The sequence below is a fragment of the Salvelinus fontinalis genome, chromosome 36, assembly GCF_029448725.1.
Source record: "Salvelinus fontinalis isolate EN_2023a chromosome 36, ASM2944872v1, whole genome shotgun sequence".
Classification (NCBI taxonomy): domain Eukaryota; kingdom Metazoa; phylum Chordata; class Actinopteri; order Salmoniformes; family Salmonidae; genus Salvelinus; species Salvelinus fontinalis.
The window spans coordinates 28,872,297-28,891,037 of NC_074700.1; the positions used below are offsets into that span (position 1 = coordinate 28,872,297).

At 43.5% G+C, this 18,741-nt stretch overlaps 1 protein-coding gene across 2 annotated transcripts in view; it reads right to left on the reverse strand.

Moving 5' to 3' along the window:
- Nucleotides 1-18,741, reverse strand: part of LOC129835571 (SH3 domain-containing protein 19-like) — a 115,133-nt gene that overhangs the window by 21,143 nt on the left and 75,249 nt on the right. The window contains exons 9-10 of one of the 2 annotated variants that reach the window (XM_055901266.1): nucleotides 14,095-14,371; nucleotides 11,086-11,154 (exon numbers count right to left, since the gene is read on the reverse strand). In XM_055901266.1, the coding sequence (XP_055757241.1) occupies nucleotides 11,086-11,154; nucleotides 14,095-14,371 (346 nt within the window). The remainder of the gene's footprint in view (nucleotides 1-11,085; nucleotides 11,155-14,094; nucleotides 14,372-18,741) is intronic. The other variant, XM_055901267.1, reaches the window with a different exon arrangement.

The following is an 18,741-nucleotide window of genomic DNA, read 5'->3' on the forward strand; positions in this document are numbered from 1 at the left end:
ACCCTTCAGACATGCTAACACTGATTATACCTACCAGACCCTTCAGAAATGCTAACACTGATTATACCTACCAGACCCTTCAGACATGGTAACACTGATTATACCTACCAGACCCTTCAGACATGCTAACACTGATTATACCTACCAGACCCTTCAGACATGCTAACACTGATTATACCTACCAGACCCTTCAGACATGCTAACACTGATTATACCTACCAGACCCTTCAGACATGCTAACACTGATTATACCTACCAGACCCTTCAGACATGCTAACACTGATTATACCTACCAGACATGCTAACACTGATTATACCTACCAGACCCTTCAGACATGCTAACACTGTTTATACCGACCAGACCCTTCAGACATGCTAACACTGATTATACCTACCAGACCCTTCAGACATGCTAACACTGATTATACCTACCAGACCCTTCAGACATGCTAACACTGATTATACCTACCAGACCCTTCAGACATGCTAACACTGATTATACCTACCAGACCCTTCAGACATGCTAACACTGATTATACCTACCAGACATGCTAACACTGATTATACCTACCAGACCCTTCAGACATGCTAACACTGTTTATACCGACCAGACCCTTCAGACATGCTAACACTGATTATACCTACCAGACCCTTCAGAAATGCTAACATGCTAACACTGATTATACCTACCAGACCCTTCAGACATGCTAACACTGATTATACCGACCAGACCCTTCAGAAATGCTAACACTGATTATACCTACCAGACCCTTCAGACATGCTAACATGCTAACACTGATTATACCGACCAGACCCTTCAGACATGCTAACACTGATTATACCTACCAGACCCTTCAGAAATGCTAACACTGATTATACCTACCAGACATGCTAACATGCTAACACTGATTATACCGACCAGACCCTTCAGACATGCTAACACTGATTATACCTACCAGACCCTTCAGAAATGCTAACACTGATTATACCTACCAGACCCTTAAGACATGCTAACACTGATTATACCTACCAGACCCTTCAGAAATGCTAACACTGATTATACCTACCAGACCCTTCAGAAATGCTAACACTGATTATACCTACCAGACCCTTAAGGCATGCTAACACTGATTATACCTACCAGACCCTTCAGACATGCTAACACTGATTATACCTACCAGACCCTTCAGACATGCTAACATGCTAAAACTGATTATACCGACCAGACCCTTCAGACATGCTAACACTGATTATACCTACCAGACCCTTCAGACATGCTAACACTGATTATACCTACCAGACCCTTCAGACATGCTAACATGCTAACACTGATTATACCTACCAGACCCTTCAGACATGCTAACACTGATTATACCTACCAGACCCTTCAGACATGCTAACACTGATTATACCTACCAGACCCTTCAGACATGCTAACACTGATTATACCGACCAGACCCTTCAGACATGCTAACACTGATTATACCGACCAGACCCTTCAGACATGCTAACACTGATTATACCTACCAGACCCTTCAGAAATGCTAACATGCTAACACTGATTATACCTACCAGACCCTTCAGACATGCTAACACTGATTATACCTACCAGACCCTTAAGACATGCTAACACTGATTATACCGACCAGACCCTTCAGACATGCTAACACTGATTATACCTACCAGACCCTTCAGAAATGCTAACACTGATTATACCGACCAGACCCTTCAGACATGCTAACATTGATTATACCGACCAGACCCTTCAGACATGCTAACACTGATTATACCTACCAGACCCTTCAGACATGCTAACACTGATTATACCTACCAGACCCTTCAGAAATGCTAACATGCTAACACTGATTATACCGACCAGACCCTTCAGACATGCTAACACTGATTATACCTACCAGACCCTTCAGACATGCTAACACTGATTATACCTACCAGACATGCTAACATGCTAACACTGATTATACCTACCAGACCCTTCAGACATGCTAACACTGATTATACCGACCAGACCCTTAAGACATGCTAACACTGATTATACCTACCAGACCCTTCAGAAATGCTAACACTGATTATACCTACCAGACCCTTCAGACATGCTAACATGCTAAAACTGATTATATCTACCAGACATGCTAACATGCTAACACTGATTATACCGACCAGACCCTTCAGAAATGCTAACACTGATTATACCTACCAGACCCTTCAGAAATGCTAACACTGATTATACAGACCAGACCCTTAAGACATGCTAACACTGATTATACCTACCAGACCCTTCAGAAATGCTAACACTGATTATACCTACCAGACCCATAAGACATGCTAACACTGATTATACCTACCAGACCCTTAAGACATGCTAACACTGATTATACCTACCAGACCCTTCAGAAATGCTAACACTGATTATACCTACCAGACCCTTCAGACATGCTAACATGCTAAAACTGATTATATCTACCAGACATGCTAACATGCTAACACTGATTATACCGACCAGACCCTTCAGAAATGCTAACACTGATTATACCTACCAGACCCTTCAGAAATGCTAACACTGATTATACAGACCAGACCCTTAAGACATGCTAACACTGATTATACCTACCAGACCCTTCAGAAATGCTAACACTGATTATACCTACCAGACCCATAAGACATGCTAACACTGATTATACCTACCAGACCCTTCAGACATGCTAACATGCTAACACTGATTATACCTACCAGACCCTTAAGACATGCTAACACTGATTATACCGACCAGACCCTTCAGACATGCTAACACTGATTATACCTACCAGACCCTTCAGACATGCTAACACTGATTATACCTACCAGACCCTTCAGACATGCTAACACTGATTATACCGACCAGACCCTTCAGACATGCTAACACTGATTATACCTACCAGACCCTTCAGACATGCTAACACTGATTATACCTACCAGACCCTTCAGACATGCTAACACTGATTATACCTACCAGACATGCTAACACTGATTATACCGACCAGACCCTTCAGACATGCTAACATGCTAACACTGATCATACCGACCAGACCCTTCAGACATGCTAACACTGATTATACCTACCAGACATGCTAACACTGATTATACCGACCAGACCCTTCAGACATGCTAACATGCTAACACTGATCATACCGACCAGACCCTTCAGACATGCTAACACTGATTATACCTACCAGACCCTTCAGAAATGCTAACACTGATTATACCTACCAGACATGCTAACATGCTAACACTGATTATACCGACCAGACCCTTCAGACATGCTAACACTGATTATACCTACCAGACCCTTCAGAAATGCTAACACTGATTATACCTACCAGACCCTTAAGACATGCTAACACTGATTATACCTACCAGACCCTTCAGAAATGCTAACACTGATTATACCTACCAGACCCTTCAGAAATGCTAACACTGATTATACCTACCAGACCCTTAAGGCATGCTAACACTGATTATACCTACCAGACCCTTCAGACATGCTAACACTGATTATACCTACCAGACCCTTCAGACATGCTAACATGCTAAAACTGATTATACCGACCAGACCCTTCAGACATGCTAACACTGATTATACCTACCAGACCCTTCAGACATGCTAACATGCTAAAACTGATTATACCGACCAGACCCTTCAGACATGCTAACACTGATTATACCTACCAGACCCTTCAGACATGCTAACACTGATTATACCTACCAGACCCTTCAGAAATGCTAACATGCTAACACTGATTATACCTACCAGACCCTTCAGACATGCTAACACTGATTATACCTACCAGACCCTTCAGACATGCTAACACTGATTATACCTACCAGACCCTTCAGACATGCTAACACTGATTATACCGACCAGACCCTTCAGACATGCTAACACTGATTATACCGACCAGACCCTTCAGACATGCTAACACTGATTATACCTACCAGACCCTTCAGAAATGCTAACATGCTAACACTGATTATACCTACCAGACCCTTCAGACATGCTAACACTGATTATACCTACCAGACCCTTAAGACATGCTAACACTGATTATACCGACCAGACCCTTCAGACATGCTAACACTGATTATACCTACCAGACCCTTCAGAAATGCTAACACTGATTATACCGACCAGACCCTTCAGACATGCTAACATTGATTATACCGACCAGACCCTTCAGACATGCTAACACTGATTATACCTACCAGACCCTTCAGACATGCTAACACTGATTATACCTACCAGACCCTTCAGAAATGCTAACATGCTAACACTGATTATACCTACCAGACCCTTCAGACATGCTAACACTGATTATACCTACCAGACCCTTAAGACATGCTAACACTGATTATACCGACCAGACCCTTCAGACATGCTAACACTGATTATACCTACCAGACCCTTCAGAAATGCTAACACTGATTATACCGACCAGACCCTTCAGACATGCTAACATTGATTATACCGACCAGACCCTTCAGACATGCTAACACTGAGTATACCTACCAGACATGCTAACATGCTAACACTGATTATACCTACCAGACCCTTCAGACATGCTAACACTGATTATACCGACCAGACCCTTAAGACATGCTAACACTGATTATACCTACCAGACCCTTCAGACATGCTAACACTGATTATACCTACCAGACCCTTCAGACATGCTAACACTGATTATACCTACCAGACATGCTAACACTGATTATACCTACCAGACCCTTCAGACATGCTAACACTGTTTATACCGACCAGACCCTTCAGACATGCTAACACTGATTATACCTACCAGACCCTTCAGAAATGCTAACATGCTAACACTGATTATACCTACCAGACCCTTCAGACATGCTAACACTGATTATACCGACCAGACCCTTAAGACATGCTAACACTGATTATACCTACCAGACCCTTCAGACATGCTAACACTGATTATACCTACCAGACCCTTCAGACATGCTAACACTGATTATACCTACCAGACCCTTCAGAAATGCTAACACTGATTATACCTACCAGACCCTTCAGACATGCTAACATGCTAACACTGATTATACCGACCAGACCCTTCAGACATGCTAACACTGATTATACCTACCAGACCCTTCAGACATGCTAACACTGATTATACCTACCAGACCCTTCAGACATGCTAACACTGATTATACCTACCAGACCCTTCAGACATGCTAACACTGATTATACCTACCAGACCCTTCAGACATGCCAACACTGATTATACCTACCAGACCCTTCAGAAATGCTAACACTGATTATACCTACCAGACCCTTAAGACATGCTAACACTGATTATACCTACCAGACCCTTCAGAAATGCTAACACTGATTATACCTACCAGACCCTTAAGGCATGCTAACACTGATTATACCTACCAGACCCTTCAGACATGCTAACACTGATTATACCTACCAGACCCTTCAGACATGCTAACATGCTAAAACTGATTATACCGACCAGACCCTTCAGACATGCTAACACTGATTATACCTACCAGACCCTTCAGACATGCTAACATGCTAAAACTGATTATACCGACCAGACCCTTCAGACATGCTAACACTGATTATACCTACCAGACCCTTCAGACATGCTAACACTGATTATACCTACCAGACCCTTCAGACATGCTAACACTGATTATACCGACCAGACCCTTCAGACATGCTAACACTGATTATACCTACCAGACCCTTCAGAAATGCTAACACTGATTATACCTACCAGACCCTTCAGACATGGTAACACTGATTATACCTACCAGACCCTTCAGACATGCTAACACTGATTATACCTACCAGACCCTTCAGACATGCTAACACTGATTATACCTACCAGACCCTTCAGACATGCTAACACTGATTATACCTACCAGACCCTTCAGACATGCTAACACTGATTATACCTACCAGACCCTTCAGACATGCTAACACTGATTATACCTACCAGACATGCTAACACTGATTATACCTACCAGACCCTTCAGACTTGCTAACACTGTTTATACCGACCAGACCCTTCAGACATGCTAACACTGATTATACCTACCAGACCCTTCAGACATGCTAACACTGATTATACCTACCAGACCCTTCAGACATGCTAACACTGATTATACCTACCAGACCCTTCAGACATGCTAACACTGATTATACCTACCAGACCCTTCAGACATGCTAACACTGATTATACCTACCAGACATGCTAACACTGATTATACCTACCAGACCCTTCAGACATGCTAACACTGTTTATACCGACCAGACCCTTCAGACATGCTAACACTGATTATACCTACCAGACCCTTCAGAAATGCTAACATGCTAACACTGATTATACCTACCAGACCCTTCAGACATGCTAACACTGATTATACCGACCAGACCCTTCAGAAATGCTAACACTGATTATACCTACCAGACCCTTCAGACATGCTAACATGCTAACACTGATTATACCGACCAGACCCTTCAGACATGCTAACACTGATTATACCTACCAGACCCTTCAGAAATGCTAACACTGATTATACCTACCAGACATGCTAACATGCTAACACTGATTATACCGACCAGACCCTTCAGACATGCTAACACTGATTATACCTACCAGACCCTTCAGAAATGCTAACACTGATTATACCTACCAGACCCTTAAGACATGCTAACACTGATTATACCTACCAGACCCTTCAGAAATGCTAACACTGATTATACCTACCAGACCCTTCAGAAATGCTAACACTGATTATACCTACCAGACCCTTAAGGCATGCTAACACTGATTATACCTACCAGACCCTTCAGACATGCTAACACTGATTATACCTACCAGACCCTTCAGACATGCTAACATGCTAAAACTGATTATACCGACCAGACCCTTCAGACATGCTAACACTGATTATACCTACCAGACCCTTCAGACATGCTAACACTGATTATACCTACCAGACCCTTCAGACATGCTAACATGCTAACACTGATTATACCTACCAGACCCTTCAGACATGCTAACACTGATTATACCTACCAGACCCTTCAGACATGCTAACACTGATTATACCTACCAGACCCTTCAGACATGCTAACACTGATTATACCGACCAGACCCTTCAGACATGCTAACACTGATTATACCGACCAGACCCTTCAGACATGCTAACACTGATTATACCTACCAGACCCTTCAGAAATGCTAACATGCTAACACTGATTATACCTACCAGACCCTTCAGACATGCTAACACTGATTATACCTACCAGACCCTTAAGACATGCTAACACTGATTATACCGACCAGACCCTTCAGACATGCTAACACTGATTATACCTACCAGACCCTTCAGAAATGCTAACACTGATTATACCGACCAGACCCTTCAGACATGCTAACATTGATTATACCGACCAGACCCTTCAGACATGCTAACACTGATTATACCTACCAGACCCTTCAGACATGCTAACACTGATTATACCTACCAGACCCTTCAGAAATGCTAACATGCTAACACTGATTATACCGACCAGACCCTTCAGACATGCTAACACTGATTATACCTACCAGACCCTTCAGACATGCTAACACTGATTATACCTACCAGACATGCTAACATGCTAACACTGATTATACCTACCAGACCCTTCAGACATGCTAACACTGATTATACCGACCAGACCCTTAAGACATGCTAACACTGATTATACCTACCAGACCCTTCAGAAATGCTAACACTGATTATACCTACCAGACCCTTCAGACATGCTAACATGCTAAAACTGATTATATCTACCAGACATGCTAACATGCTAACACTGATTATACCGACCAGACCCTTCAGAAATGCTAACACTGATTATACCTACCAGACCCTTCAGAAATGCTAACACTGATTATACAGACCAGACCCTTAAGACATGCTAACACTGATTATACCTACCAGACCCTTCAGAAATGCTAACACTGATTATACCTACCAGACCCATAAGACATGCTAACACTGATTATACCTACCAGACCCTTAAGACATGCTAACACTGATTATACCTACCAGACCCTTCAGACATGCTAACATGCTAACACTGATTATACCTACCAGACCCTTAAGACATGCTAACACTGATTATACCGACCAGACCCTTCAGACATGCTAACACTGATTATACCTACCAGACCCTTCAGACATGCTAACACTGATTATACCTACCAGACCCTTCAGACATGCTAACACTGATTATACCGACCAGACCCTTCAGACATGCTAACACTGATTATACCTACCAGACCCTTCAGACATGCTAACACTGATTATACCTACCAGACCCTTCAGACATGCTAACACTGATTATACCTACCAGACATGCTAACACTGATTATACCGACCAGACCCTTCAGACATGCTAACATGCTAACACTGATCATACCGACCAGACCCTTCAGACATGCTAACACTGATTATACCTACCAGACCCTTCAGAAATGCTAACACTGATTATACCTACCAGACATGCTAACATGCTAACACTGATTATACCGACCAGACCCTTCAGACATGCTAACACTGATTATACCTACCAGACCCTTCAGAAATGCTAACACTGATTATACCTACCAGACCCTTAAGACATGCTAACACTGATTATACCTACCAGACCCTTCAGAAATGCTAACACTGATTATACCTACCAGACCCTTCAGACATGCTAACACTGATTATACCTACCAGACCCTTCAGACATGCTAACACTGATTATACCGACCAGACCCTTCAGACATGCTAACACTGATTATACCTACCAGACCCTTCAGACATGCTAACACTGATTATACCTACCAGACCCTTCAGACATGCTAACACTGATTATACCTACCAGACATGCTAACACTGATTATACCGACCAGACCCTTCAGACATGCTAACATGCTAACACTGATCATACCGACCAGACCCTTCAGACATGCTAACACTGATTATACCTACCAGACCCTTCAGAAATGCTAACACTGATTATACCTACCAGACATGCTAACATGCTAACACTGATTATACCGACCAGACCCTTCAGACATGCTAACACTGATTATACCTACCAGACCCTTCAGAAATGCTAACACTGATTATACCTACCAGACCCTTAAGACATGCTAACACTGATTATACCTACCAGACCCTTCAGAAATGCTAACACTGATTATACCTACCAGACCCTTCAGAAATGCTAACACTGATTATACCTACCAGACCCTTAAGGCATGCTAACACTGATTATACCTACCAGACCCTTCAGACATGCTAACACTGATTATACCTACCAGACCCTTCAGACATGCTAACATGCTAAAACTGATTATACCGACCAGACCCTTCAGACATGCTAACACTGATTATACCTACCAGACCCTTCAGACATGCTAACACTGATTATACCTACCAGACCCTTCAGACATGCTAACATGCTAACACTGATTATACCTACCAGACCCTTCAGACATGATAACACTGATTATACCTACCAGACCCTTCAGACATGCTAACACTGATTATACCTACCAGACCCTTCAGACATGCTAACACTGATTATACCGACCAGACCCTTCAGACATGCTAACACTGATTATACCGACCAGACCCTTCAGACATGCTAACACTGATTATACCTACCAGACCCTTCAGAAATGCTAACATGCTAACACTGATTATACCTACCAGACCCTTCAGACATGCTAACACTGATTATACCTACCAGACCCTTAAGACATGCTAACACTGATTATACCGACCAGACCCTTCAGACATGCTAACACTGATTATACCTACCAGACCCTTCAGAAATGCTAACACTGATTATACCGACCAGACCCTTCAGACATGCTAACATTGATTATACCGACCAGACCCTTCAGACATGCTAACACTGATTATACCTACCAGACCCTTCAGACATGCTAACACTGATTATACCTACCAGACCCTTCAGAAATGCTAACATGCTAACACTGATTATACCTACCAGACCCTTCAGACATGCTAACACTGATTATACCTACCAGACCCTTAAGACATGCTAACACTGATTATACCGACCAGACCCTTCAGACATGCTAACACTGATTATACCTACCAGACCCTTCAGAAATGCTAACACTGATTATACCGACCAGACCCTTCAGACATGCTAACATTGATTATACCGACCAGACCCTTCAGACATGCTAACACTGAGTATACCTACCAGACATGCTAACATGCTAACACTGATTATACCTACCAGACCCTTCAGACATGCTAACACTGATTATACCGACCAGACCCTTAAGACATGCTAACACTGATTATACCTACCAGACCCTTCAGAAATGCTAACACTGATTATACCTACCAGACCCTTCAGACATGCTAACATGCTAAAACTGATTATATCTACCAGACATGCTAACATGCTAACACTGATTATACCTACCAGACCCTTCAGACATGCTAACATGCTAACACTGATTATACCTACCAGACCCTTAAGACATGCTAACACTGATTATACCGACCAGACCCTTCAGACATGCTAACACTGATTATACCTACCAGACCCTTCAGACATGCTAACACTGATTATACCTAACAGACCCTTCAGACATGCTAACACTGATTATACCTACCAGACCCTTCAGACATGCTAACACTGATTATACCTACCAGACCCTTCAGACATGCTAACACTGATTATACCTACCAGACCCTTCAGACATGCTAACACTGATTATACCTACCAGACATGCTAACACTGATTATACCGACCAGACCCTTCAGACATGCTAACATGCTAACACTGATTATACCGACCAGACCCTTCAGACATGCTAAGGGGTGATTGGAACTGGCTGCTCTGTTCTGAATACATACCAAAACACCAACCACACACACACACACACACACACACATTCTCTATAGAGGTCAAAGTTCCCTTTGCACCCATCCTCTGAACACCTCATGTTAAAGCCCCATTACCTGGCAAGAGACTTCTCCAAACTTCCTGCCGTTGGAGCCCTGCTCTGCTAGTTCAAGTGCCATTCCCATCTGGTTATTAGACAGGGAAACACATGGATTATCAGTCACAGGAAAGGACAATATGGCATACAGCCCTTCCTTACCACAAGTACCATTTAACTACTTTGTTGCGTTGTAGAATTTGTGCGTTGTAGATATAGTGGTAGTGGAGTATAGGCACACACTTATTAGTGTGTTGTGAATTCTGTAAATAATGTATTGTTTAGAAATAATAATAATAATAATTTTAATTTGGGGCTCTGCATTTTTTCAGGCTTTTTGCCAAGTGATACAGTAGCGTCTTGCCTAAACTCAGATTAATGGATATAAAAATGAACTTTACCGAACAAAAAATACATGTCCTATGAGTGTCATCTGAAGATTATCAAAGGTTAGTGATTGATTTTATATCTATTTCTGCTTTTTGTTATTGCTCTCTTTAGCTGGAAAAATGGCGTTCTTTTTCTGTGACTTGGCTCTCACCTAACGTAATCGTTTGGTGTGCTTTCGTCGTAAAACCTTTTTGAAATCGGACACTGTGGCTGGATTTACAACAAGTGTAGCTTTAAAATGGTGTAAAATACTCGTATGCTTGAGGAATTTAAATTATGGGATTTCTGTTTTGAATTTGGTGCCCTGCAGTTTCACTGGCTGTTGAAGGGGGTGGAACTACTAGTTTGTTTAAAATGTAAACCAACATTTTAGAGAAATAAGCTTTTTGTGCGTATGGAACATTTCTAGGATATTTTATTTCAGCTCATGAAAACATGGGACCAACACGTTACATGTTGCGTTTATATTTTTGTTCCGTGTAGATTATGTATGTATGAATATTACATATACATATTCCGGCCAAAGCGGGACGTAAAAAAAAAAATCTTAGTAGTCGCCAAAGTTCCGGAGCATGTTTTTAAACACTCAATTAAGACTAAATGCACTTATTCAAAAGTTCACACACACACACACACACACACACACACACACACACACACACACACACACACACACACACACACACACACACACACACACACACACACACACACACACACACACACACACACACACACAAAGTATGTGGACACCTGCTCATCGAACATGTAATTCCAAAATCATGGGCATTAATATGGAGTTGGTCCCCCCCCTTTGCTGCTATAACAGCCTCCACTCTTCTGGGAAGGCATTAATATGGAGTTGGTCCCCCCCCTTTGCTGCTATAACAGCCTCCACTCTTCTGGGAAGGCATTAATATGGAGTTGGTCCCCCCCCTTTGCTGCTATAACAGCCTCCACTCTTCTGGGAAGTCATTAATATGGAGTTGGTCCCCCCCCTTTGCTGCTATAACAGCCTCCACTCTTCTGGGAAGTCATTAATATGGAGTTGGTCCCCCCCTTTAATGCTATAACAGCCTCCACTCTTCTGGGAAGTCATTAATATGGAGTTGGTCCCCCCCCTTTGCTGCTATAACAGCCTCCACTCTTCTGGGAAGGCATTAATATGGAGTTGGTCCCCCCCCTTTGCTGCTATAACAGCCTCCACTCTTCTGGGAAGTCATTAATATGGAGTTGGTCCCCCCCCTTTGCTGCTATAACAGCCTCCACTCTTCTGGGAAGTCATTAATATGGAGTTGGTCCCCCCCTTTAATGCTATAACGGCCTCCACTCTTCTGGGAAGTCATTAATATGGAGTTGGTCCCCCTTTGCTGCTATAACAGCCTCCACTCTTCTGGGAAGGCTTTCCACTAGATGTTGGAACATTGCTGCTATAACAGCCTCCACTCTTCTGGGAAGGCTTTCCACTAGATGTTGGAACATTACTGCGGGGACTTGCTTCCATTCAGCAACAGGAGCATTAGTGAGGTCGGTCACTGATGCTGGGCGATTAGGCCTGGCTCGCAGTTGGCGTCCCAATTTATCCCAAAGGTGTTCGATGGGTTGAAGTCAGGGCTCTGTGCAGGCCAGTCAAGTTCTTCCACACTGATCTCAACAAACCATTTCTGTATGGACCTCGCTTTGTTGCACAGGGACATTGTCATACTGAAACAGGAAAGGGCCTTCCCCAAACTGTTGCCAAAAAGTTGGAAGCACAGAATCATCTTGCATGTCATTGTATGCTGTAAGGTGGATGTCATAAGGTGAATGCACCAATTTGTAAGTCGCTCTGGATAAGAGCGTCTGCTAAATGACTTAAATGTAAATGTAATGTAAATGTTAAGATTTCCCTTCACTGGAACTAAGGGGCCCGAACAATGAAAAACAGCACCAGATCATTATTCCTCCTCCACCAAACTTTACAGTTGGCACTATGCATTGGGGAAGGTAGCGTTCTCCTGGCATCCACCAAACCCAGATTTGTCCGTCGGACTGAGGCGTGATTCATAACTGCATAGGACACGTTTCCACTGCTCCAGAGTCCAATGGCGGCCAGCTTTACACCACTCCACCCGACGCTTTGCATTGCGCATGGTGATCTTAGGCTTGTGTGCGGCTGCTCGGCCACGTAAACCCATTTCATGAAGCTCCCGACCAAACAGTTCTTGTGCTGACGTTGCATCCAGAGGCAGTTTGGAACTCTGTAGTGAGTCTTGGAAACGAGGACAGACGATTTTTACGCCCTTCAACACTCGGCGGTCCTGTTCTGTGAGCTTGTGTGGCCAACCACTTCGCGGCTGAGTCACTTCACAATAACAGCACTTACAGGTGACCGGGGCAGCTCTAGTAGGGCATTAATTTGACAAAATGACTTGTAGGAAAGGTGGCATCCTACATTGAAAGTCACTGAGACTCTTCAGTACGAGCCAGTCTACAGCCAATGCTTGTCTACGTAGGTTGCATGGCTGTGTGCTCGATTTTATACACCTGTCAGCAATGGGTGTGGCTGAAATAGCCGAATCCACTAATTTGAAGGAGTGTCCACATACTTTTGTATATACAGTATAGTGGGGGTTACAGCCAGTAGATGTTTGTTTACCATGTAGTTCTTGTACAGGGGATGTCCAGGCTTGGGTCGGGGGGGTAGAGGGGGGCCTCTCTTTGGTGCACTCTGACCATGCGGCTGATTGGAGGGGGCGGGGACAGCCTGTTGATTGGCTGATGTGGTAGAGGGGGCAGAGACATCCTGGGGAGGGGATGGCTGATTGGATGATATAGTAGAGGGGGCGGAGATAGCCTGGGGAGGTGGGGGTCGACCAGGAACAGTCTTTATGGGAGGGGGGCGGAGAGGGAGCATCTTAACCCCTCCCTGGGGTCTGAGACACACAGACAGAGACAGAGAGAGACATGGACAGAGAGAGAGAGAGGGACAGAGAGAGAGAGAGACAGGGACAGAGACAGACAGAGAACGAGAGAGAGAGACAGAGACAGAGAGAGAAAGACAGAGAACGAGAGAGAGACAGAGAACGAGAGAGAGACAGAGAGACAGAGAGACAGAGAGACAGAGAGAGAGAGAGAGAGAGAGAGAGAGAGAGAGAGAGAGAGAGAGAGAGAGAGAGAGAGAGAGAGAGAGAGAGAGACAGGTTAAGAGTGTGTGTGGTCTGGAATATACAAAGAGAGACATTCATAGTTATACTATTATATTAGTATTGTACATTTCTACAGTCTATCAGGAGTCACTAAACGAGAGGACTATACAGTCTATCAGGAGTCACTAACCAAGAGGACTATACAGTCTATCAGGAGTCACTAACCAAGAGGAGGACTATACAGTCTATCAGGAGTCACTAACCAAGAGGACTATACAGTCTATCAGGAGTCACTAACCAAGAGGACTATACAGTCTATCAGGAGTCACTAACCAAGAGGACTATACAGTCTATCAGGAGTCACTGACCAAGAGGACTATACAGTCTATCAGGAGTCACTAACCAAGAGGACTATACAGTCTATCAGGAGTCACTAACCAGGGAGGACTATACAGTCTATCAGGAGTCACTAACCAAGAGGAGGACTATACAGTCTATCAGGAGTCACTAACCAAGAGGACTATACAGTCTATCAGGAGTCACTAACCAAGAGGACTATACAGTCTATCAGGAGTCACTAACCAAGAGGACTATACAGTCTATCAGGAGTCACTAACCAAGAGGACTATACAGTCTATCAGGAGTCACTAACCAAGAGGAGGACTATACAGTCTATCAGGAGTCACTAACCAAGAGGAGGACTATACAGTCTATCAGGAGTCACTAACCAAGAGGAGGACTATACAGTCTATCAGGAGTCACTAACCAAGAGGAGGACTATACAGTCTATCAGGAGTCACTAACCAAGAGGACTATACAGTCTATCAGGAGTCACTAACCAAGAGGAGGACTATACAGTCTATCAGGAGTCACTAACCAAGAGGACTATACAGTCTATCAGGAGTCACTAACCAAGAGGACTATACAGTCTATCAGGAGTCACTAACCAAGAGGAGGACTATACAGTCTATCAGGAGTCACTAACCAAGAGGACTATACAGTCTATCAGGAGTCACTAACCAAGAGGAGGACTATACAGTCTATCAGGAGTCACTGACCAAGAGGACTATACAGTCTATCAGGAGTCACTAACCAAGAGGAGGACTATACAGTCTATCAGGAGTCACTGACCAAGAAGAGGACTATACAGTCTATCAGGAGTCACTAACCAAGAGGACTATACAGTCTATCAGGAGTCACTAACCAAGAGGAGGACTATACAGTCTATCAGGAGTCACTAACCAAGAGGACTATACAGTCTATCAGGAGTCACTAACCAAGAGGAGGACTATACAGTCTATCAGGAGTCACTAACCAAGAGGACTATACAGTCTATCAGGAGTCACTAACCAAGAGGACTATACAGTCTATCGGGAGTCACTAACCAAGAGGACTATACAGTTTATCGGGAGTCACTAACCAAGAGGACTATACAGTCTATCGGGAGTCACTAACCAAGAGGAGGACTATACAGTCTATCAGGAGTCACTAACCAAGAGGAGGACTATACAGTCTATCAGGAGTCACTAACCAAGAGGAGGACTATACAGTCTATCAGGAGTCACTAACCAAGAGGAGGACTATACAGTCTATCAGGAGTCACTAACCAAGAGGACTATACAGTCTATCAGGAGTCACTAACCAAGAGGAGGACTATACAGTCTATCAGGAGTCACTAACCAAGAGGACTATACAGTCTATCAGGAGTCACTAACCAAGAGGACTATACAGTCTATCAGGAGTCACTAACCAAGAGGACTATACAGTCTATCAGGAGTCACTAACCAAGAGGAGGACTATACAGTCTATCAGGAGTCACTAACCAAGAGGACTATACAGTCTATCAGGAGTCACTAACCAAGAGGACTATACAGTCTATCAGGAGTCACTAACCAAGAGGACTATACAGTCTATCAGGAGTCACTAACCAAGAGGACTATACAGTCTATCAGGAGTCACTAACCAAGAGGAGGACTATACAGTCTATCAGGAGTCACTAACCAAGAGGACTATACAGTCTATCAGGAGTCACTAACCAAGAGGACTATACAGTCTATCAGGAGTCACTAACCAAGAGGAGGACTATACAGTCTATCAGGAGTCACTAACCAAGAGGACTATACAGTCTATCAGGAGTCACTAACCAAGAGGAGGACTATACAGTCTATCAGGAGTCACTAACCAAGAGGAGGACTATACAGTCTATCAGGAGTCACTAACCAAGAGGACTATACAGTCTATCAGGAGTCACTAACCAAGAGGACTATACAGTCTATCAGGAGTCACTAACCAAGAGGAGGACTATACAGTCTATCAGGAGTCACTAACCAAGAGGAGGACTATACAGTCTATCAGGAGTCACTAACCAAGAGGAGGACTATACAGTCTATCAGGAGTCACTAACCAAGAGGACTATACAGTCTATCAGGAGTCACTAACCAAGAGGAGAACTATACAGTCTATCAGGAGTCACTAACCAAGAGGAGAACTATACAGTCTATCAGGAGTCACTAACCAAGAGGAGGACTATACAGTCTATCAGGAGTCACTAACCAAGAGGAGGACTATACAGTCTATCAGGAGTCACTAACCAAGAGGACTATACAGTCTATCAGGAGTCACTAACCAAGAGGAGGACTATACAGTCTATCAGGAGTCACTAACCAAGAGGACTATACAGTCTATCAGGAGTCACTAACCAAGAGGACTATACAGTCTATCAGGAGTCACTAACCAAGAGGAGGACTATACAGTCTATCAGGAGTCACTAACCAAGAGGACTATACAGTCTATCAGGAGTCACTAACCAAGAGGACTATACAGTCTATCAGGAGTCACTAACCAAGAGGAGGACTATACAGTCTATCAGGAGTCACTAACCAAGAGGAGGACTATACAGTCTATCAGGAGTCACTAACCAAGAGGAGGACTATACAGTCTATCAGGAGTCACTAACCAAGAGGACTATACAGTCTATCAGGAGTCACTAACCAAGAGGAGAACTATACAGTCTATCAGGAGTCACTAACCAAGAGGAGAACTATACAGTCTATCAGGAGTCACTAACCAAGAGGAGGACTATACAGTCTATCAGGAGTCACTAACCAAGAGGAGGACTATACAGTCTATCAGGAGTCACTAACCAAGAGGACTATACAGTCTATCAGGAGTCACTAACCAAGAGGAGGACTATACAGTCTATCAGGAGTCACTAACCAAGAGGAGGACTATACAGTCTATCAGGAGTCACTAACCAAGAGGAGGACTATACACTCTATCAGGAGTCACTAACCAAGAGGACTATACACTCTATCAGGAGTCACTAACCGAGAGGACTATACAGTCTATCAGGAGTCACTAACCAAGAGGACTATACAGTCTATCAGGAGTCACTAACCAAGAGGACTATACAGTCTATCAGGAGTCACTAACCAAGAGGACTATACAGTCTATCAGGAGTCACTAACCAAGAGGACTATACAGTCTATCAGGAGTCACTAACCAAGAGGACTATACAGTCTATCAGGAGTCACTAACCAAGAGGAGGACTATACAGTCTATCAGGAGTCACTAACCAAGAGGACTATACAGTCTATCAGGAGTCACTAACCAAGAGGACTATACAGTCTATCAGGAGTCACTAACCAAAAGGAGGACTATACAGTCTATCAGGAGTCACTAACCAAGAGGACTATACAGTCTATCAGGAGTCACTAACCAGGGAGGACTATACAGTCTATCAGGAGTCACTAACCAAGAGGAGGACTATACAGTCTATCAGGAGTCACTAACCAAGAGGACTATACAGTCTATCAGGAGTCACTAACCAAGAGGACTATACAGTCTATCAGGAGTCACTAACCAAGAGGAGGACTATACAGTCTATCAGGAGTCACTAACCAAGAGGAGGACTATACAGTCTATCAGGAGTCACTAACCAAGAGGAGGACTATACAGTCTATCAGGAGTCACTAACCAAGAGGGCTATACAGTCTATCAGGAGTCACTAACCAAGAGGACTATACAGTCTATCAGGAGTCACTAACCAAGAGGACTATACAGTCTATCAGGAGTCACTAACCAAGAGGACTATACAGTCTATCAGGAGTCACTAACCAAGAGGACTATACAGTCTATCAGGAGTCACTAACCAAGAG